General features: G+C 46.7%; 1 protein-coding gene across 1 annotated transcript; it reads right to left on the reverse strand.

Moving 5' to 3' along the window:
- Positions 1–2,270: 2,270 nt before the first annotated feature.
- Positions 2,271–21,596, reverse strand: PLEK2 (pleckstrin 2). Its single transcript, XM_012438018.3, has 9 exons — positions 21,449–21,596; positions 13,483–13,647; positions 10,619–10,800; positions 8,336–8,427; positions 7,892–8,079; positions 7,559–7,660; positions 5,936–6,019; positions 3,503–3,581; positions 2,271–2,741 (listed from the first exon to the last, which is right to left on the reverse strand). The coding sequence occupies exons 1-9, from the start codon at positions 21,488–21,490 to the stop codon at positions 2,614–2,616; spliced, it is 1,062 nt and encodes a 353-aa protein (XP_012293441.2). The 5' UTR covers positions 21,491–21,596; the 3' UTR covers positions 2,271–2,613.
- Positions 21,597–21,898: the final 302 nt, after the last annotated feature.

Raw genomic sequence — 21,898 nt, forward strand, 5'->3', positions numbered from 1 at the left:
TATCATTTATGAAGGTTTGTTCCTTTTGTTAAATATAGCAGTCTGTACTAGCTTTTGAAATCCAAAAGTTTAACTTCCAAAGGCTCTTTCTAAGAGCCCTGATTGCCAGCCAGCATTTTGCATTAGGACTATGTAGAGGAAAACCTTGATGTACTTAAGATTGACACATAATTTTCACTTCTGTCTGTTGAAGCATCAAAAAAACAAGTTTATAAAGGTGGCAACATGAAGAATGCATTCAAAATATAACAGGTGCTCCTTTGTTGTACACAGAGGAATTCTTTTCTTTTGATATTGTTTACTGAAATTTGTTATGCTTCAAAAGCCATAACTTGAAAAATACTGGTGACTTCCATGGTAAGTGATTTTTATTCCATGTGGGCCTTTTGCTTAGTTCCATGACAATTTTATAAATTGACCCTAGCTAGAGAACAGATCAATATTTCACTGATACCATGAGAAAAAGAACAAAACAAAGCATGCATACACCTTGCTAACCTAAAAGACAGCAGGGACAAGATACATATGAGGACAAGTTGTACACCCAGCTCTGAATAAGTTGAAGAATAGGCTTGGCAAAGAAGTGAACAGTTAGTTTATCCAAATCTTGAATTTCTGCCAGGTATGGTGGCTCATGCCTGCAACCCCGGCACTCAGGGAGCCAAGGCAGGAGGATCACTTGAGGCCAAGAGGTTTAGACTGCAGTGAGCTGTGATCACTCAGTGCACTCCAGCGTGGGTGACAAGGCAAGACCCTGTCTCAAAAAAAAAAAAAAAAAAAAAAACCCAAAAATCTTGAATCTCCCATCAAAGTCCGCTTAAAATACAATTTCATCTATTCCCCACTCTACCTTTCATTGAGGTCAAGTGGCTATCAACTCATAGCTGAAAATTAGTGATAGTTTGGGTCTCATTTATGCATAAGTTAATTGAAAATCAATGGCTAAGAGGAAATTGAACATTCAAACCACTTTACTTTTTTTTTTTTTTCCTGGCAAATGGTGTTACATTGCCTGGACAGGTCTCGAAATCCTGGGCTCAAGCTATCCTCCCACCTCTGCCTCCTTGAGGGTGTGAGCCAGCATGCCCTGCCCAAACCATTTTTCATATTAGTTTATAGCAAAACAAGACAAACCAGTTCTGAAGTGGATAATGTTCAAAGACAGACTCATAGAGACATGCTAAGCACTGCATCATGCTAAGCAGAACATTACTCAGCTGCCATACTCCAGCCGTTCTACTTTTACACCAAGAACAAAATGGCTAGAGAGTTTTTTAAAATGTAGGTGCCAGTACCTTGCTGAGACTTGTTCATTGATTTGCCCCAAGGTAATGGTCATCTACTTTCCAAGCCATGGAGATCCCGATAGCGCCCATACAAAGTGAGGTACACTTGTGCCAATTTTGATGCAGGAAGCCATCAAGCCAAATGTACTTTAATTCACATAAACACCTGTCAATATTCAAAAGGCAAAGCAAACTAATTCCAGGGACATTAGACCTTGGTGAAATGCCAAATGGAAAATGGTAGTCTCTTACTATATAAGGAATAAATAAAACATTAGCTTGGGATTTCTCATTCAGATCAGTGTTTTAGGCACTATGAACAAGAGACAGTTCAAACTAAGAGGACAAATTTTTACTTAAGCACTTTGAAGTAATCCACTCCCCTTAAATGTAAGTTATGTATTTTATCTGTTGATTAAGGGGAGGTCCAAGCATTTGTACTTAGCAAGAATGCTGGTAATAGCTTGTGCCAGATACTGTACAAACTTGAAAGTAATAAAAATGTTCTTTAAAAGTATTGTATGATACAGACTTTTCACTATAGATTAACCTCCCAACTGGTGAAATTTCTTGGTACCATTTGTCTCAGCTAATGTTCATTTTAAAACCAAAATTCAATGCCTTGATTTAAGTCTTCTCCATTTACATCTTTCTCTGTCCTTTAGCACACTCTTACTCATCTCTAAATGCCCATTTTTCATGGAAAAGCTATGTACATATTTTTTGTGTATGTGATTAAGTTCTCTGACAGAGTCCATGACTTCTGTAATGTATGATATTTATGCAGGCTTGTTTTTCAAAGCAAAACAATATTCTCTGAATGTTCAAAGTTTTGCCACCATCCCCACTTTAAGATGAAGTATGTCTTAGGGACAGAGATGCTTGAAATGTTGCTTGAAAACTATAAAACTTTGTATAGGATTCTAATAACCAGAAACAAAAGTCAGTTTTTATTAATTCCAAAGAAGTTAAGAGAGAACTGCATCATAAGAAGAGTTTTATTCAGCATTATGACATGGCCAGTGTAATTGTTCCAACAAAGAGAACCTATTTTAGTGCCCAAGGGAATGGCTGTTTGTGATCCTGGGCAAAACTCAAGATGCTGACACCTAATGGCTGTTCTAGCCTTTCCAGGTTGGTAACATGAAGATGGGGAAGGAAATGGCACCACTGCTGTTTGTAATCTGAGGAACTCTTCAGCATTCACCCTCCAAAGAAGTACAAAACGTACAAAGAAGTCAAAAGTCGTAACACACTTCCATTCTCCAGGAAATCCTGTCTGTGTCATCTGGTAGGAGGGAAGAATCCTGGTTCCCTCAGGTCCTTGTCATGTTAGCTTTTTGATAGCTTCAATCCACTCGACTCGCTCAACCTTGCTGCTGGCCTGAATGTAATAGTGTTTGTCATCCTTAGTAATCACTTTGAAGAGGTTTCCCTGGACATTCCCTTTAACCCCTAGGCAGAATAAAAGAAAAAAAAAATCAGTGATTGAATAGGATGTCTGCTTTCACAATGAACCAGCAGAAAGTCATCTGAGACATGGACAAAACCATACCATGATGTATTTCTTAAATAAAAGGTATACAGTTAGAGAATCCCATCAGATGATATCCCCTTTCCTCCCATTCCCTGTCCCTCACCAGTGTCCTAAGGCCTGCCAATGGTTATGTCTGGATATTCCTGGTAGCCCTTGCCTGCTCCTACGCTCAAGATGGTAGCATGCCATAGATCTACCACTTCATTTACACCAAAGAATCCAGTATGTTAATGTTAAAAGCAAGCACAGAATTTGGAGTTTGATCTCAAATTGTTTAACTTTTTGGAACCCCAATTCCACAGCCATAAGATGGGAATAATATCTTCTTACTATAGCTGGCTATTGTGAAATTAGTGTTATGATAGATATTAAAGTATGTTGTTAATCCTAAAGCACTGTGTAAGCCTCAGCTATTATTTTTAGGCAGAAGCTTGTGGGCCATCAGCTCAGAAACTGAGGGAAAGATTATTAACATAAGGATTACTTAACTGTATTCTTAAAAACACCAAGAACATACCCTTTGTTCAATTCTGAAATTCGCTTCAAAACTCACACCACTCTGTCTCATTGAGAAAGCCCTGCTTAGCTCCCAAAGATGTTGTTTCATCAGTAGGGCATTATTGAGGTGCAGGAGGGAGGCCCCTGAGATCTTCAGGCTAAGGCTGAAGTTGCACCTTACCAGTGGGAACGCCATTATCCTCCAGAGCAGACACAAGTGAACCACGCAGAGAAAACCCACCCACTGGCCTGTTCTCTTCCTGCAGAGGAAAGGAGACCCAGTTAGGAATCTGTGAGTGCACAAAAAAAAAAAAGAGTTGTACTCCCCCTACAACTCAGGCCAGCTAAAGAACTCAGCACAAATTATTTGTAATAAAAGATGAAGCTGAACTTGGACATCACATGGTCAAAGCTGCACGCATCAGTAAAGAAGCGTGGGCCTCTTCATTTCACAGCCTGTAACAGTAGTTCCCACCAATGTTGCAGTTGCCAGTCTTGGAGACTTGCAAATCTGCTTTTCATTCCTGGAGATATCTCAAATAGAGCCTCTGATCCAACATGCTACCCGGAAAAGCATTCACTGGCTTCTTAACCCATGTGTGCATCTTACAAATCAATCAGAAATATATATTTATAGCAATTTATTATTTATTATTTTGAGATGGAGCCTCACTCTGTCACTTAGGCTGGAGTGCAGTGGCATGATCTCAGCTTACTACAACCTCTGCCTCCCAGGTTCAAGCAATTTTCTGGCCTCAGCCTCCCAAGGAACTGAAATTAAAAGCACATGCCACCACAGCTGGCTTTGTATTTTTAGTAGAGACAGGATTTCACCATGTTGGCCAGGCTGGTCTCCAATTCCTGACCTCAAAGGATCTGCCCTCCTCAGCCCCTCAAATTGCTGGGATTACAGGAATGAGCCACCACACCCAGCTATAGTAATCATTTCTGCAAAGTTGATAGATTCCTGCACATTGGACATTGTCAAACAGGTCTAGCATGTGCATAGCATGAAACTCTGTGATACAAAACAGTGATTTGTGGTATCCCTGGACGATTCAGGGCAATTTTACACAGCACGTGCCTCAGGCCCCAGGAACCCTTCGATTAATCAATAATCAACTTCATACTGCATGTTGGGCCCAGCAAGAGGTAGGGCAAAATATAAAATGGTTAAATAAAATACTGGAAATGCCAACGGGAAGAAAGTTCAGAGAAGGAAGGGATCTGCCCCAGCCTGGAGGGTTCAAGGGCAGTCTCAGGGAAGACAGGAGGCATGAATTCGGCCTGCATAGGACAGCAGGTCCCCAGGGCAGGAGAGGGGCATTCAGCCCAAACAGGAGGAGGAATGGGAGTAAAGTGAGGAACAAATTAACTACAGAATACTTTTAAGATGGTTCCTTATCTTGTACCTGCAGCCCTGAAATTTGACAATTCTTTTATTTCCTTTTCACACTTGTCTTGAGTAATCTTTTCTGCACTGTTTCCATATGCGTACGTATGTGAGCATTTGTGTGTGTGCACATATATATGTATATACATATATTTACATGTATATGTACTTACAGATATGTGTATATAGGCACATATGTGTATATATATTTTCTTAGTTTCCTATTTTAAAAGCCGAGACAGCAGACTCATCGAGGGCACAAAGAAAGTAGGTTAGGCTGGACCGTGGTAAGAGTTAAATACAAAACTAAAGTGTTTTTTCATTTATTTTTTTTCTTGCTTCAAACAGGATTTGAGGTAGCCAGGAAGGAAGGAGTTAAAACTCCATCCTGTAGCCAGGCCACCATGACCCACGGAGAGGTCAACCAGAGCTTTCTGGAGGCTCCTCCTGCCACAGCCCTCCCTGGCCTTGGGCCCCCCTGTGGCCTGGAAGGGTCCTGGCAGGGTTCCTTCAGCTGCTCTCAGCTTAGGGTAGGAGTTCCTGACTGAAGCTCAGTGAGGAAAGAACTGCCCACTCTTCACTGTTTCGACAAAAACTAATGGAAGTCATGCATCTCCCAAGACAAGCCTGAACAGCTAACTAAAGGGCCCTTTTTCTTTTCTTTTGACTGTAATTAGATCCACTCAGCATGTGGCAATACCTAGTATCAGAAACAGAAAAATATATATTTTTTAAAAACTTTGCCATCAAAATTTTTTAAAAAGCAAATTAGCAAATTATGGCTTAAATATATGGTGAAAGAAACATTTCAAAACATAGGTGGGGAAAAGTGGAGGGAGGCAGAATTAATGGAATCTTTGAATGGAAAGTGTGGAGAGGCTGGGAAGTGCCAGTAGGAGTCTCTGTCAGCCTACCTCATCCTCCCTATTCACAAAGCAGGCTTTGGGGAAGATCGAAAGATGTTTTTCTTTGAAAATGATAAAGATGCCCTCTCATGGGAAGTGGAGGATTAGGCATAGAAGAAACCGTTCAAGAAGCAGGCACCTATGTGATGACAGGGCAGAGCAGCTTGGACAGTGGGAGGAAATGCCTGGTGCAGCATAAGTTATGCCACGTGCCATGGGGAGGCAGGATGTCCAGCCAGCTGCCCCCTGTGCCAGGAGAGGAGTGTCTGGGGGCATCACAACATGGGACCAGCATGGAGCCAGCATGCACACTCACTTTGGAAGGGTCGTAGTAATGCAGGAAAGCTGGATCCTTCCTCAGAACAAAGCGACGAACCTTCCAGTTTTTCCTCTTGTGCCCCTGAGGCAAAGAAAGGGTTCAAAGCTCATTGCTGATAGCTGTATGTCCCTCTCTCCCACATCTATACATGTAATGCCAAAACCCCAGCAAGCCAGCCCGCTCCAATGGGACTACATTCTAAGACCAGTCAGCAGGAAACCCAAGGATAGCAATGACATGTCACAGACTTCCCTGCCAACACCCTCACTCAGTGACACTAGCAAAAACGCCATCACCTTAAGTCAAGTCAATAGAGCCAAAGAGAGTCCGTGCAGAAGGACAGGGGACACATACCACTCAGGGCATAAAAGAGGACAGGGAGGCAGCAGATATCAGCTGGGCTGGGAGCACACAGGCAAACTTGAACCCAGGGGCACCAGCTAAGGGCCAAGCCAGTCCAAAACCAAACCTGCAGCTGCATGTATATTTGTGCAGTCTTCATGTGCACCCATATGTGCAGTAAAACCACTTTCACATTGTGCATTAGGAAAAAAAGAAATGCTCAATTATATGATAAAATCTAAATGTGTAAGAAGCTGACGTGTGTGTGTGTGTGTGTGTGTGTGTGTGAGACTTTCTTTGGCCTCACTGACCAGGAGAACTAAGGTTAGCTCATGAACCTTAGCCCTCCTAGTCAGGAACAACCTCAGAGTCCCTCCCACACCCTCCTCACACTCCCTCAGGAAGGACTCCCATCAGGCCCAGCAGAAGCAGGGCCTTGGCATAGACAGGCAGCGGTGGGGATGGTAAGAATCTAAGAGATGAGGATTCTGATATGCAAGAAGCAGGTAACAGCAACAGCACATGCTCCAAGCAACAGTGGGAGTGATGCTGAGCTGTGTACACATGCCCTCTGTGCACACACACATTCTCATGGTACACAACATGTGCACAAACACAAGACCATGCAAAATGTCTGCTACACTTCCTGTGCCAAGGACAGGTGCTTTTGTTCACTGAATACCCTTTTTGTTAGGCACAGGCAGGAATGCTGCAAGACATGGCTTGCCTCCGGTTCAACACAGCTGCTCTCCCAAACACGGTTTAAGACTAGTGGCCATGGCCAGGCTTTGAACCCTGGGCCTTACAGTGCAGAATCTCATCTTCAACCTACCGACATGGTGGAGAAAATTGTTTTTAGCTCAGAAAGTGTATCAAGGGGGTGTGCAGAATCTCACAAGGGAAAGCAGAGACCCCAGGATGCCCCAAGGAACAGAAGGCGAGCACATGCAAAACCTCAAACCAGTCAGCAAAGCCTCCAAGACAAATATGTGAAGCCAGGCACTTCTGTAGAAGTTGTTTTTTGATGTTGTGATAATTCTGTGTGTATATAGTACATTTTTCCCAAACAGCCCTTTTGTCTGGCACACATGTGTGTGAGTGTGACATGTGCCCATTCTGACTTGCTTCTGTTGGCTGGTGCTAGGCTCCTGCCTTCGTAGATTCTGCTGTAATTGGTGCCCTCCAGCAGCCTCAGCCCTTCCTTCCTCTGGGCTCACTGCTGCCTCTCCTGAGCTTGAGAACTGTCCATCTTTCTTCTGTGCTCCAAAACAGCCATACCTGCTTGGCCAGGTAGCCTTGTTTCACCACCGTGCCACTTAACTCCACAGTGCTCAGGCTGATTTCTTCCTTAGGGCTTATCTTCTTTTTGTAGCTCTCAGCCTAGGGGGAAGGAGGGAGGGAGGACTCTGCTACAGAAAAGACCCAGGCCCAGGCTATGGGGCCTGTCAGAGGGGAAAGGGAATTCCTCAGAACAGAATCTCCATTCTGCATCAGGATGAAGCCATCTCCCAAGCCCAAGGCCTCCTCCGGTGACTGTGGACCCCAGGACTCCACTCTGTTGTATATTCCTTAGCCTTTGCCCTGATGGCAAGAACCCACTCCCTAACTTACGAAAGTATACAGGGCCGTGGAGTCATCCAAGAACTGATCGGCCAGATCCCCAGAGCGAATGGCTCCCATGCTCCGGACACCCACCGGGCTGAGGAAGTTCTCTTCCATGAGCATGGAGGCCAGGGTCACCCCCTCCAGACGGCTGGCCGCAAAGCTGTTGGAGATGAGCCAGTCCACCAGGGAGGAACCTGGCCAAGAGCAGCACCAGTCAGGTGGCAGGCAACAGACCAGTGTCCTTGGGGTGTGTGGCCAATGACCTCACTGACCTTGGCCCTCTGGGCAGCCTCGTAGAGCTCTACCCAAGAGCAAAGTGAAGGCTATACCTGCTGCACAGAGCCGTGGCTGCACACCCACACGTGGCCATCTCAGGCAAGCACACAGCTGAGCCCTGCATCACCATGTCCCAGGTCGAGTGCCCAGCCCAGCCCTGGGGGACTGGCTCACCGAGGAAGGTCTTTTTGTAGGTGCTTCCCTGCTCCATGTTGGGGCTTGAACGGATTCCGCTGCTGCTATTCTGCATCTTGTCCACAATTTGACTACATGGAAGGGAAGGCAAAGGAGAGGGAACCCTCGTCATACTGGCAGGTACAAGGGAAGGTCCAGAGTCACTGCTAAGGGTATAAAGCAAGTGGCAAATGGTGTGACACACATCACAAAGAAAGGGGATGTAGGAGAGCAGCCTTTTGCATGGAAAGAGTGATACCATCTTGAAGAGAAGCCACTATGATGACTGATTTTGTGTTGTTTTTTGTTCGTTTTTTGAAATGGAGTCTCGCTCTGTCGCCCAGGCTGGGATGCAGTGGCATGATCTCGTCTCACTGCAACCTCCGCTTCTTGGATTCAAGTCATTCTCTTGCCTCAGCCTCCGAAGCAGCTGGGATTACAGGCATGTGCCGCCATGCCCGGCTAATTTGTGTATTTTTAGTCGAGACAGGGTTTCACCATGTTGGCCAGTCTGGTCTCAAACTTCCGACCTCAAGTGATCCACCCGCCCCGTCTCCCAAAGTGCTAGGATTACAGGTGTGAGCCACTGTTCCCCGGGCCGATGATGGATGTTTGACTCCTGCACACCACAGTATTCCCATAGCATAGATGGCCCCTCATAAAGATGTTTATCTAACCTCCCCAGCGGTCACAAGTTTCACAAGAAAGTCTGAGGCACGACTAGCTGCACATTTTCCCAAAAAAGCTTGCTACATAAAGGATATTTTCTGAAGGATGCGTGTGGTGATTCACTGGCTCTTGGCCAGCAGATACATCACTTTCTGTTTGTAATTCCCTTTAAATGCCTCTTTCTGAGAAACTGGATTTGTCAGCCTCTTGCTTGTGCCTCTCAGCTCCCTTGGTCTTTGCAGGTAGGTTTGTTTACACCTCCTCACCGCAGAATGGGGTGTTCAGTTATGCATCAAAATTTGAGAGGCAGGATTTTTAGACATTTCTTCTTCTTGCTTATCTAAATGTTCTAATATTTCTATGCCAGACACACACTGCTTTTGTAGTAAAACCAAAGAGGTGTGACTTTTAACTTACAAACAAGAGTGTATGCTGGGCACAGTGGCTCACACCTGTCATCCCAGTGCTTTGAGATACTGAGGTGGGAGGATCACTTGAGCCCAGGAGGTCAAGTCTGCAGTGAGCTATGATCGCTCCACTGCACTCTGGCCTGGGCGACAGAGTGAGACCCTGTCCCAAAAAAAGAAAAGCAAAAAACCCCAAGAGTACACAATAGCCCATATGATTCTCTGTGATCTCCTGCATTAAGTCCAACCCCCCACCAGCTACTTTTTGAACTATCTTTGAACCCACCTGCCTACCTACTCTTATCCGCAGCTGCTCCTCCCTGCACCCAACAGTGTTTAGCAGCTCTCTAGACTCACAGGAGGTATACAGTCAAGGTTTCAAAGACTCCCCTGGTAAGGAGTTTTTGTGAACCCAGAAATTGACTCATACATCTTTGATGGGTGTCACAGTTCTGTTGCCTGGGAGGTTGGTGGAGATTTACTGTGGTTTGAATGTTTATCCCAAAACTCATGTTGAAAATCTCCAATGTGGCAATATTGAGAGGTGATGCCTTTAAGAGGTGACTGGGTCATGGGGGCTCTGCCCTTGTGAATGGATTAATCCATTCATGGGTTAATGGGTTAAATGAGTTAATGAATTATCATGGGAATGGGACTGGTGGCTTTGTAAGAGGAAGAGGGACCGGAGCAAGCATGTTAGCATGCTCAGCCCTCTCACTGTGTGATGCGCTGCACTGCCTCGGGACTCCACAGAGAGCTCCCACCAGCAAGAAGGCCCTCACCAGATGCAGCCTCTCAGCCTTGGACTTCTCAGCCTCTATAACGATAAGAAATAAATTCCTCCTTATGAGTCACCCAATTTCAGGTATTCTGTTATAAAGTAACAGAAAACAGTCAGACTAAGACTTTGGGGAAGCTGTGACACAGCCCTGAGCACACTGGCTGAAATGGAATGGGGGTCCTGTGTCATGGAGGTGTGCAGAAGTGGCAGGAACCTGTAGAGATTTCATAGGAATGGGGCAGGTAGGTAAGGCCACTTCCAAGCAGAGAAAATAATATGCACGGGACAGAGATGATGAAGCACGATGGTAATTAGCCAGGCTGTGCAGCAAGCACAGAGCCCCCACCCTACTCAAGGGGCCAGGTCCCCTGCCCACTGCACACAAGCAGGAGAAGCTGTGCAGAGCCTGGTAGGTGGGGAACTCACTGCAGGCTGATGTGCGGGGGCAGCTTGAAGGAGTTTCTCAGGCTATGCAGTTGCTGGACCTTCCCCGGCTGCCCTGCATGAATAGCCCCGGTTATCTCAAAGGCCCAGGCGTCCCGCTCCTCTCGAGAACTGGCCTCCAGGAAGTACTCTGTGGATGTTTGAGTCTTCAGCTTAATGAGGAGCTGCGGGAAGAGACAGCCAGTCAGGCCAGCACTCAGACAGAGCAAGAGGATACCGGGCAGCAAAAATGATGGGGCCCTGGGAGAATCTAGGAGAAGGTGACTGCCAAATGCCCTGAGCCCTCAGCCACACAGCAGGTGACCTTTAAGGATTCACTTGGACACCTCCAGTGACAGGAAACTTATGGCCTCACATGGCCGCCTTCCCCTGTGGACAAGGTAGTTAGTGTAGGGACTGCTTCCTGGACACGCTGGTTCTGTTCTCTCTTCTAGAACCACACAGATGAAGACTCACCTCCTATACAGCCCCTACAGTGAAGAGGGAAATGCCCGGTTTTAAAGTCAGACCCATCTGAACACAAACCCCAGCTCTGCCACTTGGCTGTGGACACCTGGCGCATTAGGAAATGATAGGATATTAATGCCTACCTCGAGTGGACTGCTAGTCATGCTCCCTTCCGTCTTCTCTTCTCATGTCTAAGTATCAAGTCTTTCACGCATTTCTCATGGGATACAGTTTCAGCTTCTTCCAAGTCAGGTCACTTTGTTCTTTTGTTTTTGTTTGTTTGTTTGTTTTTGAGACAGAATCTCACTCTGTCACCCAGGCTGGAGTGCAGCTGCACAATCTCAGCTCATTGCAACCTCCACTTCCCAGGTTCAAGCAGTCTCTTGCCTCAGCCTCCCAAGTAGCTGGGATTACAGGAGTGTGCCACCACGCCTGGCTAATTTTTGTATTTTTTAGTAGAGACAGGGTTTCACCGTGTTGCCCAGGGTGATCTTGAACTCCTGGACATGATCCTGACCTCATGATCCACCCAGCTCGGCCTCCCAAAGTGCTGGGATTACAGGCGTGAGCCACCGTGTTGGCCTCATTTTAGTCTTTCTAAGACCTTTGTAAGAGAGGTTTTTTTTTTTTGAGACAGAGTCTCACTCTGTCGCCCAGGCTGGAGTGCAATGGCACGATCTTGGTTCACTGCGACCTCCGCCTCCTGGGTTTGAGTAATTCTCCTGCCTCAGCCTCCGGACTAGCTGGGACTACAGGAGCCCGCCACCACTCCCAGCTAACTTTTGTATTTTTAGTACAGAAGGGGTTTCACCACGTTGGCCAGGCTGGTCTTGAACTCCTGATCTCAAGTGATCTGCCCATCTCAGCCTCCCAAAGTCCTGGGATTATAGGCGTGAGCCACTGCATCCGGTCTCTAAGAGAGTTTTCATCAGACCATTCTCTCACTCAAAATCTTACTTTCATCTGGCCCAAACCAAGCTCCTATCACTCCTTTAGTGAAGGTTTCCCGTTGACCACACTGGAGGCCCTTCTCCCCAGAAGCCACACCTACCTCTCTCCAGGTATAGTCTTCTTACTTTTACTCAAGATATTCTACCTGTTCGAAATGACTGCCTCTCTCCTTGATCCATCTTTACCCACATCTCTATTCCTGAAGCTTTGCCTGACCCAGCCTGAAATATCTTTCTCCTCTTCAGGGATAAAGGGTTCTCTGCAGCTCTTGATAGCTATGCCATCATTGGAATGCCAAATGCTTTTCAATTAACCACTTGCTTTCCCAACAAAATGAAGAAACAGTCTTACCATTTTCTTCCTCGATTTCTCCATGCCTTGCAAATCTCTTGGCACATAATGGGCCCTTGATAAATGATTCATTGTTAGACTTTTTTTTTTTTTTTTTTTTTTTTTGAGACAGAGTTTCGCTCTCGTTACCCAGGCTGGAGTGCAATGGCGCGATCTCAGCTCACCGCAACCTCCGCCTCCTGGGTTCAGGCAATTCTCCTGCCTCAGCCTCCTGAGTAGCTGGGATTACAGGCACGCGCCACCGTGCCCAGCTAATTTTTTGTATTAGTAGAGACGGGGTTTCACCATGTCGACCAGGATGGTCTCGATCTCTTGACCTCGTGATCCACCCGCCTCGGCCTCCCAAAGTGCTGGGATTACAGGCTTGAGCCACCGCGCCCGGCCTGTTAGACTTTTTTTTAAAACTAAGTCTTGTTCTGTCACCCAGGCTGGAGTGTAGTGGCGTGATCTTGGCTCACTGCAACCTCTGGCTCCCAGGCCTCAAGCAATTTTCCTGCCTCACCTCCTGAGTAGCTGGGATTACAGGCCCCTGCCATGACATTCAGCTAATTTTTGTATTTTTAGTAGAGACATGGTTTCACCATGTTGGCCAGGCTGGTCTCAAAAGCCTCATCTGGAGCAATCCACCCATCTCGGCCTCCCAAAGTGTTGGGATTACAAGCGTGAGCCACCATGCCCAGCCTAGACTTTTTTAACAGTAGGGTTGAAGCCACCCCTTAGTTATGGAACGCAGACCCCTCAGGGGATGAAAGCCATCATAGTGAGCCTCAAGATAGCAGTAATTACTCAGATTTGTGTGGCGCCTGCCTCCCAGCCCACACTGTGCTCTAATACACCTTCAAGGTCCTCACCACAACCACATGTGACACTCAGGGGTAATTATTTCATCCCATTTTACAGATGAGGAACAAAGGCTCAGAGAAGTTTAGCTACTTGTCCAAGCTCACATACCTGGTATGTGGCGTAGCCAGGATTCGAACCAGTTTTCCAGTTCTAACTCTGAGCTCTTCCTCCTACCCATACCAGTTTCCCAAAGAAGCCAGAGGTGGGAAGGGTCTGGGGCAAGGAGGAACTGGACAGCAGGGACCTTCACTTACTGGTCGGTTTTCATAGTCCAGGCAGGGGCAGGTGATGGTGCAGCCATCCAGGAGGATCCGGCCCTTGGGAGGGTTCACTCTCCGACCACCCTCAAGCTTGTAGTACACCAGCGTGTTCTGCCGAAGGATGAACCATCGCGCCTTCCAGTTGTGGACAATGTGGCCCTATGGACAGACAAGAAAGCCCTGAGGTGAGGTGGCTGAGGGAAGGGGAAGGTGTTCAAAGAGAGGTGTCCGGTGGCACAGGTAACCAGACTGTGCCATGGAAACAATTCTCCAACAAGGGAGATGTCAGGATTTGTGTCTGGATCTCTTCTGAGTGTGTAGCAAAGACCTTTGGCACTGACCTTCTAGTTCCCATTTGGCCATTTCTCTGGTTATAAACCTTGAAAGAAACTACAAAGTAAAAGGAAGAGAAAAATCACTCACCTGTAATCCTACTTCTAGGAGATAGCCATTGCTAACATATTCTATTTCCTTCTAGTCTTTTTTACTTTTAGTTTTTGCATTCTGACTTTTTAAAAAAAGTACGATTATTTTACATATACTTTTATTTTCTAGTTTTCTGTTTTTGTTTTTAGACAGGGTCTCAAAAGAGACAGGCTGGAGTACAGTGGCATGACCTCAGCTCACTGCAGCCTCTGCCTCCTGGAGTCAAGGGATCCTCCCACCTCAGCCTCCCAAGTGGCTGGGACTCCAGGTGTGTGCCACCACACCTGGTTTTTTGTAGCAACAAGGTCTCATTATATTCCCCAGGCTGGTCTTAAACTCCTGGGCTCGTGCAATCCTCTCACCTTGCCTCCCAAAGTGCTAGGATTATACGCATGAGCCACCATGCCCGGTCCCTGTTTCCTTTGGCCTTGCTGAGCATCTTCTGTAAAACATATTTTTAATGACCATCATGTGGATACATAGTTTACTTGCCAACTTCTAGTGTTTGTAACTGAGGTTGTTCCATATTTTTTTCACTATTCTGTAATGAATATCCTTGCACATAAATTTTGAGCTGCATCTGGTTTTTTTTTCCCTTTGGATATTTTCCTAGAAAGAATATTATTAGTCAAAGGATGAGGGCAATATGAGGCCACTTATAGTCTCCCAGTGCTAAGGACTCTAATAGTTTTACCTAGCCAGGTGTGGCAGGCATAAAGACATGGGTAGTTTGGGTGGTTCTCAGGTGGGTCATAGAGCCAATGGACAGAATATTCAGGTGAACATGGAGAGCCTATTTCTAGAACAGATCAGTGGATGAAGAAATGTCTCCTGAGGGATCAGAAAGGAATGAGTTTAGCACACAATCACAAAAGGCCCTTCCTGGCATATTTCCAAAGCCCAACTTAGGGCTAGGTTCTAACCGAGAGAAGTGCTTTATCTGAATCAAAGTTCATTGCCCCAACGCACTCATTTCCTTGCCTAGCACTGATTCATATCAAAGGCCAATCTCTGGTGCTATGATTCTATTCTATATGCAGCACGTACTGAGAACTGTTAGAAAACCAAAGTTGTAGAAGGAATTGTCTGCACCAAAGTTATTTGTGCATATAACAGAGCTTCATGAGCACTGACCTGAGTCCAAACAGAATTTACTGTGACAATGAAATAAGACTTATAACACAGCTAATCTGACAAGAGTTTATTAACATGTCTCAGTGTTATTACACTACACGATGATCACTCTGTTCCCAGGAGAGGGCTCGTGCAGTCTAGTGGAATTGCACATTTTTGCTCTTCACTTTGTTCCTTACTTACATCCACATGTAGTATGGCCATTGACAGTTTTACCTGACATAAGCAGACAAGTTTGAAGAAACAAAAAATATTTGTCTTTGACTTCTCAGCTATTGGGGTTCTCTACTGCTCTGCACATAGCCCAGCTTCAGGTCCCTTTCCTGTGACCCCTCCCAACTGTGGGGGTCCTGGGGCAGCACTAGCAGGATGGGTCTGGGGCATCTGGGTGCTTCTGAATACAAGGCAGTAAACTGCTGGCCCCCAAGGCTGTAGCTGGTAGGGAGAGGAGAATGCAATCTAAGTTCATGGTATGGGGACTGGTGGGAGGTGGAGGAGAGGGCAAAAGAATCTTAGGGCTGAGCATGGTGGTTCATGCCTGTAATCCCAGCATTTTGGGAGGCCAAGGTGGGAGGATCACTTGAGGCCAGGAGTTTGAGACTAGCCTGGGCAACACAGTGAAATGTCATCTCTACAAAAAAAATTAAAAAGTAGCTGGGCATGGTGGCATATATTTGTAGTCCCAGCTATTTGGGAGGCTGAGGAGGGACAACCATTTAAACCCAGGAGTTTGAGGCTGCAGCAAGCTATGATCACACAGCACTCCAACCTAGGTGACAGAATGAGACTTTGCCTCTTAAAAAAAAAAAAAGTGGTATGGGCTGAAATGTGTGCCTCCAAAATTCATATGTTGAATGCCTAGCCCCCGTGCCTGAGACTAGGAATGTATTTGGAAATACATCCCCTTTAAAGAGGGAATTAAATTAAAATGGGGTCATTAGGATGGGCTCTAACCCAATCTGACTAGTATCTTTATAAGAAAAGGAGATTTAGATTGGGTGTGGTGGCTCACGCCTGTAATCCCAGCAAGTTGGGGGGCTGAGGCAGAAGGATTGCTTGAGCCCAGGAGTTTGAGACAGCCTGAGCAGCATAGTGAGACCCCATGTCTATTAATAAAATAATAATAATAAATAAAAATTAGCCAGGCATGGTGGCATGTGCCTGTAGTCCTAGCTACTTGAGAGGCTGAGGTGGGAGAATTGCTTGGGCCCAGGAGGTTGAGGCTACAATGAACCATGATTATGCCACTACACTCCAGCCTGGGCAACAGAGTGAGTCCCTGTCTCTAAAACAACAGTAACAATAATTTTAAAAAGAAGAGGAGATTTAGACACACAGAGCACTCACACAGAGGAAAGAGCAATGAGGGCACAGTGATTAGGTGCCATCTGCAAGTCAAGGAGAGAGAGGCCTCAGAAAAAACCAAACTGCTGGTACCTTGATATCAACGTCTAACATGCAGAACCACGAGAAATAAATCTCAGTTATTTAAGTCACCTATTCTGTGATACTTAATTATAGCAGCCCTTGCAAACTGATATGATAGGGAAAGGAAGGAGACGTGATATAAGAGGAGAAAAATGCAACACAGAAAATACAAATACAGGCTGGGCACGGTGGCTCACACCTACAATCTCAACATTTTGAGAGGCCAAGGTGGGTGGATCACCTGAGGTCAGGCGTTTGATACCAGTCTAGCCAACATAGTGAAACCCTGTCTCTACCAAAAATATAAAAATTAGCTGGGTGTGGTGGCATGCACCTGTAATCCCAGCTACTCAGGAGGCTGAGGCAAAAGAATCACTTGAACCCAGGAGGCAGAGGTTGCAGTGAGCCAAGATGATGGTGCCACTGCACTCCAGCCTGGGTGACAGAGGGAGACTCCATCTCAAAAACAACAACAGCAACAACAAAAACAAATACAGAGATGTTATACTTTCCTGGATGAAATGTTACATGTCCCAGAGTCCCTTCCACTTAAGGAAGTTTCTGTCAATTCCATTCAAGGGGTATTGATGCATTTTTTTACTTTAAATGTTTTGTTTTTAATTTTCAGGGTACATAGTAAGTATATATATTTATGGGGTATATGAGATGTTTTGATACAGGCATACATTGCATAATAATCACATTATGGAGAATAGGGTATCCGTCCCCTCAAGACTTTATCCTTTGCATTACAAACAATCCAATTATACTGTTTTAGTTATTTTAAAATGTACAATTAAGTTATTATTGACTATAGTCACCCTGTTATGCTATCAAATAGTAGGTCTTATTCTTTCTAATTTTTTGACCCATTAACCATTCCCATCTCCCCTGCAGCTCCCCGCCACCCTTCCCAGCCTCTGTTAACCATCCTTCTACTCTCTATGTCCATCAGTTCAATTGTTTTGATTTTTAGAGCCCCTAACTTTAAAGATAAGGAAACAGAGGCCCAGAAAGGTCTTGCCCAAGCCCGTATAACCCTGAGAAAAGCAGAGATGCTAGCTGGGCCCAGTGGTGTGTACTTGTAGTCCCAGTTACTTGGGAGACTGAGGCAGGAAGTTCACTTGAGCACAAGAGCTCAACATTGCAATACACTATGATCACCCCTGTGAATAGTCCCTGTGCTCCAGCTTGGATAACATAGTGAGACAGTTATCTCCTGAAAAGAAAATTTAAAAGAAACAAAAGAAAGAAAGAAAAACAAAGATGCGATGGTACTTGCTGCAGGTTGAATTGTATCCCCCTCAAAAAGATATGTCGAAGTGCTAACCTCTGGACTTGTAAGTGTGATGCTATTTGGAAATAGAGTCTTTGCAGATATGGTCAAGTTAAGACGAAGTCACCCTAGTCTGGAGTGGGCACTAATCCAATATGACTAGTGTCTTCCTTATAGGAGGAGGAAAATTTGGACACTAAGAGACACATAGGGAGAGGATGGTTACATGACAACAGAGACAGTGGTTGCAGTGATGCATTTAGAAGCCAGGGAATGCCAAGGGTTGCCAGCAAACACCAGAAGCTAGAAGAGCAAGGAAGGATCCTCCTCCACAAGTTTCAGAGGCAGTGTGACCCTGGCAACACCTTGACTTTGCACTTCCAGCCTCCAGAACTCCTTCTGGTCTTTTTCTTCTATGCCTATTTTTTCTCATACATTTTATCATTTTACTCTTTGGATTTTAATACTCATTTTCAACATCTGTATAATCATAATTTAATTAGTCATTTGATGGGGACAGACGGGTAGTTTTCAGTTTTTTTACCACATAAATAAATGACTCTCTGTTGGCTGGGCACCCGTAATCCCAGCACTTAGAGAGGCCAAAGTGGGAGGATCGCTTGAGCCCAGGAGTTCAAGACCAGCCTGGGCAACATGGTGAGACCCTGTCTCTATAAAAAAAAATTTTTTTTAAAGCAAAAAAACAAAAAATTATCTGGGTGTGGTAACATGCACCTGTAGTCCCAGCTACTAGGGAGGCTGAAGTGGGAGGATTGCTTGAGCCCGGGAGGTCAAGGCTGCAGTGAGCCCTGCTGGTGCCACTGTACTCCAACCTGGGCAACAGAGTAAGACCCTGTCTAAACAAAATAAATAAATAATGGTGGGGTGTGGTGACTCAAACCTCTAATCTCAGCAATCTGGGAGGCCGAGGCCGAAGGATCAGGATCACTTGAGCTAGGAGTTTGAAGGCAAACCAAAACAGCCGGGTGACAGAGTGAGACCTCATCTCTATAAAAATATAAAATAAAATGAAATAACTCTGTTATAAAGCTTTTATAGAGCTTTACAGCAAAGATAGAGCCCTACACATAAAATTTCTAGGCCAGAGCATGTTCACATTGCAATGTTATTCACAATATGAGCCGGGCAGGAACACCTGGCAGTGCTTCTGCCTCTTCTCCCAGAAAAAGCACTCCTGCTCATGGCTCACCCCCCACTTCCTTCCCCCAACTCCCCGGAGAGCCAAGCCCAATGAGCTCCCTGTATTTTGCCTGAAGCTCTGCTTTTTTCTTGTCTGAGCGGATTAAGAGCCAACTCCATCGTGCCCCTGCCTGTCTCTGGCTTCACCTTCACCCGTGCTGACTGTTCTGCACTCCAGCTTCCAGCTCAGGCCCTGCCCCACCTCTGAGCTCTTAACTCTCCTAGAACTACGGAACCCCCTGCCAAAGCCTGCAACTTCTCCAGTAGACATAGGGACCACTGTTGCAACCCAAGAGGAAAGGGGTTATGGGGGGTTGAAAAAGTTGAGATTGCTCAGCAGGCTGGGACCTCAACAGGGATTCTGGGGCCACATCTTTACCCTGCAGGGAGGGGTGTGGCTTCTGCCTCAGGGTCAGGCTCCAAATCCCAGTCCCTAGATCTGGCTGGAATGAGCTCTAGGTATTTCAGCCAAGCCCCGTCTTTTCCAAGGGCTTAGGGGACCAGACCTGTTGACTCCTCATTTTCTGCACCCTGGATTTCCTAACCAGGCCACCCAAAAGAGAACTCCCATCCTTCTCCTGGAGATATCCTGGGAGCTCTGTGGCTCTGCCCTTTGCCCTCCTCTGACTCTCAGCGTGGTGGGGGTGATAGGGAATGATGGAAGGTAACCCCCAGGAACAGGAGGAGGCCCCCCAAAACTCCCAAAGCCACATCAGAAAGATCAGTCTCCATGTTAACTTCATTCCTCCACAGACCTTACCGGGCCCGGCCATCAACCATGCCAACCAAAAGCCCCATGCCCAGCTCTCCCTCTCCCTCCCACCTCCCAAGCTTCAGTTAAATGTGAGATTAGGATGATGGAAGCTTCCCATGTGTAGTCTCTCTGAGGTGCAGCCACCTCCACATGCTGTGAGAAACTGGCCTATCAGTTCAGCCACAGTGGCAAGAAGTGGGCGTGGCACTTTGTACTGCTCTCCCCAGTCTGACCCTTGATCTGGCATCAGCCTCTACCCTCCTTGCTTACTGTTCCCAGCAAACAGCCACTGCTCTCCTCAAATAACATGCAACACATGTGGACACATTTTGTGGGGAAAATGAAAGTGATCTGAGACTTTAGGGCTGATCCAGTCACCCAGGGAGGAGATGAAAAGAAGGGTCCCTCATCCTTCTTTGTTCCCCTTCCACAGCTGAAAACTCAGTAGAAGAACCAGAAAGCTCAGCCCTGGATTTGTATGTCCGTTTGCTATGCCATCGTGGCAGTATAAATGGTTAGTGTTAATGTCATTGTTCAAATTATGCTCTGCGCGGTGGCTCACGCCTGTTATCCCAGCACTTTGGGAAGCTAAGGTGAACAGACCACTTAAACCCGGGAGTTCAGACCTGCCTGGGAAACATGGTGAAACCCTGTATCTACAAAAAAATACAAAAATTAGCTGGGCATAGTACTGGGCACCTATAGTCCCAGCTACTCGGGAAGCTGAGGTGAGAGGATCACCTGAGCCTGGGAAGTTGAAGCTGTGGTGAGCCATGATTGTGCCACTGCACTCCAGCCTGGGTGACCCCGTCTCAAAAAAAAAAAAGGTTAAATTAGGAAAAAAATTTGAAATAACAAACTTCCTCTTGCAGTTGCTCTTTTGTTCGTCTTCTACCTTAATCCCAGGCACCAAGTTTTTGTTTGCACTCTTGCTTGCCCTGGGCCACCTGGGTGGTGGGGAAGGACTGAGGAGGGAAGGTCAGAACATGCAGTTCCAGTCCCAGCTATTACTGGCTCTGGAGCTCTCAGCAAGCTAGTTCATCTTTCTGATCCTGTTTCTGCATCTGTAATAGAGTGATGTCAATACCCACCCTGCATGGCACTCGGGAGGCAGGAAAAGTTTTGGGTCAACCTAAGTGGGTCTGATCCGGATCCTGCCTCCACCACCCTGAGCAAGTTCCCTAATTCCTCTGGGCTTCGTTTTCCGCCTTGGAAAGGGGGCCAGTGAGGTACCACTGACCCCGCAGGGCTGCTGGGAGGATGAAATGAGACAATGTCCAGGGCTGGCCAACAGTAGGTGCTTAGGACACATAGCATTCCTCCTTCTTCACAGATTGTAAATTGCAGAGCACACCTATGTTATCTTAGTAAATCTTATTTAAATACCATACCATTCATAACATTTTAACAAGTTGTAATTAAGACCCCCGCTTCGGTACCCCGGCCCTGACGTCATACTGCACTAACCAGGTGGGACTCTTGTTCTCGACTGTGCATGGCCCCTCTTTTCTATCTAACGCTTTCCTCCGGCTCCGGGCAGACGTCCAACCACTGCTCTCCCCGCATCCTTTCAGACATGCAGCTCTACTCATCAGGGCCACAGGCAGCCCAGTCCCACCACGGGGGTTGGGGATAGGGACCAGGGCAAGCCAGTCCCGGGGAGCGCGTCTGGCCCCGCTCAAAGGAACCGCGCCAGCGGGGCCCCACCCGGGCAATGTCCCGAGGCTCGGACACGTACTCACCCTCTTGACCAGGAAGCCCTCCTTGAGCACTCCGTCCTCCATGTCGCCGCCCGCGTGCCAGGGCCACCCCAGGTGCGCAATCCCCGCGCCTCGCGCTTCTCGGCACCCGACCAGCCGGCGCAGCCCGCGCCCACGGCTCCCAGGAAGCGGCTCCGACGCCAGGAAACGGCTCCCTGGCGCGTGTCCAGAGCCTGAGGCCCCGGGGCAGGAAGTCAGACCAGGTCGGGATTTCTTACGTGACGTTTCCACCCGAAGGTGCTCCAGGGTCGGTGGTTGGTCCTCAAGGTACAGAGTCTGCCAGCCCCGCCCCATCCAGGTACGCCCCGCGCCCCTCACTGATCCAGTCTCTCTGCTCAGCGTCCCCGCCAGGTGCTTCCTGGGCACTTAGCAGATTGCCCTCCAGGAACGCTTATCGAATTAACAAAACCGAAAGGTAATCCATCTCCAGTG

Source organism: Aotus nancymaae, unplaced genomic scaffold (assembly GCF_030222135.1).
Source record: "Aotus nancymaae isolate 86718 unplaced genomic scaffold, 86718_ANA_hifiasm-v0.15.2.pri h1tg000011l, whole genome shotgun sequence".
Taxonomy (NCBI): Eukaryota; Metazoa; Chordata; class Mammalia; order Primates; family Aotidae; genus Aotus; species Aotus nancymaae.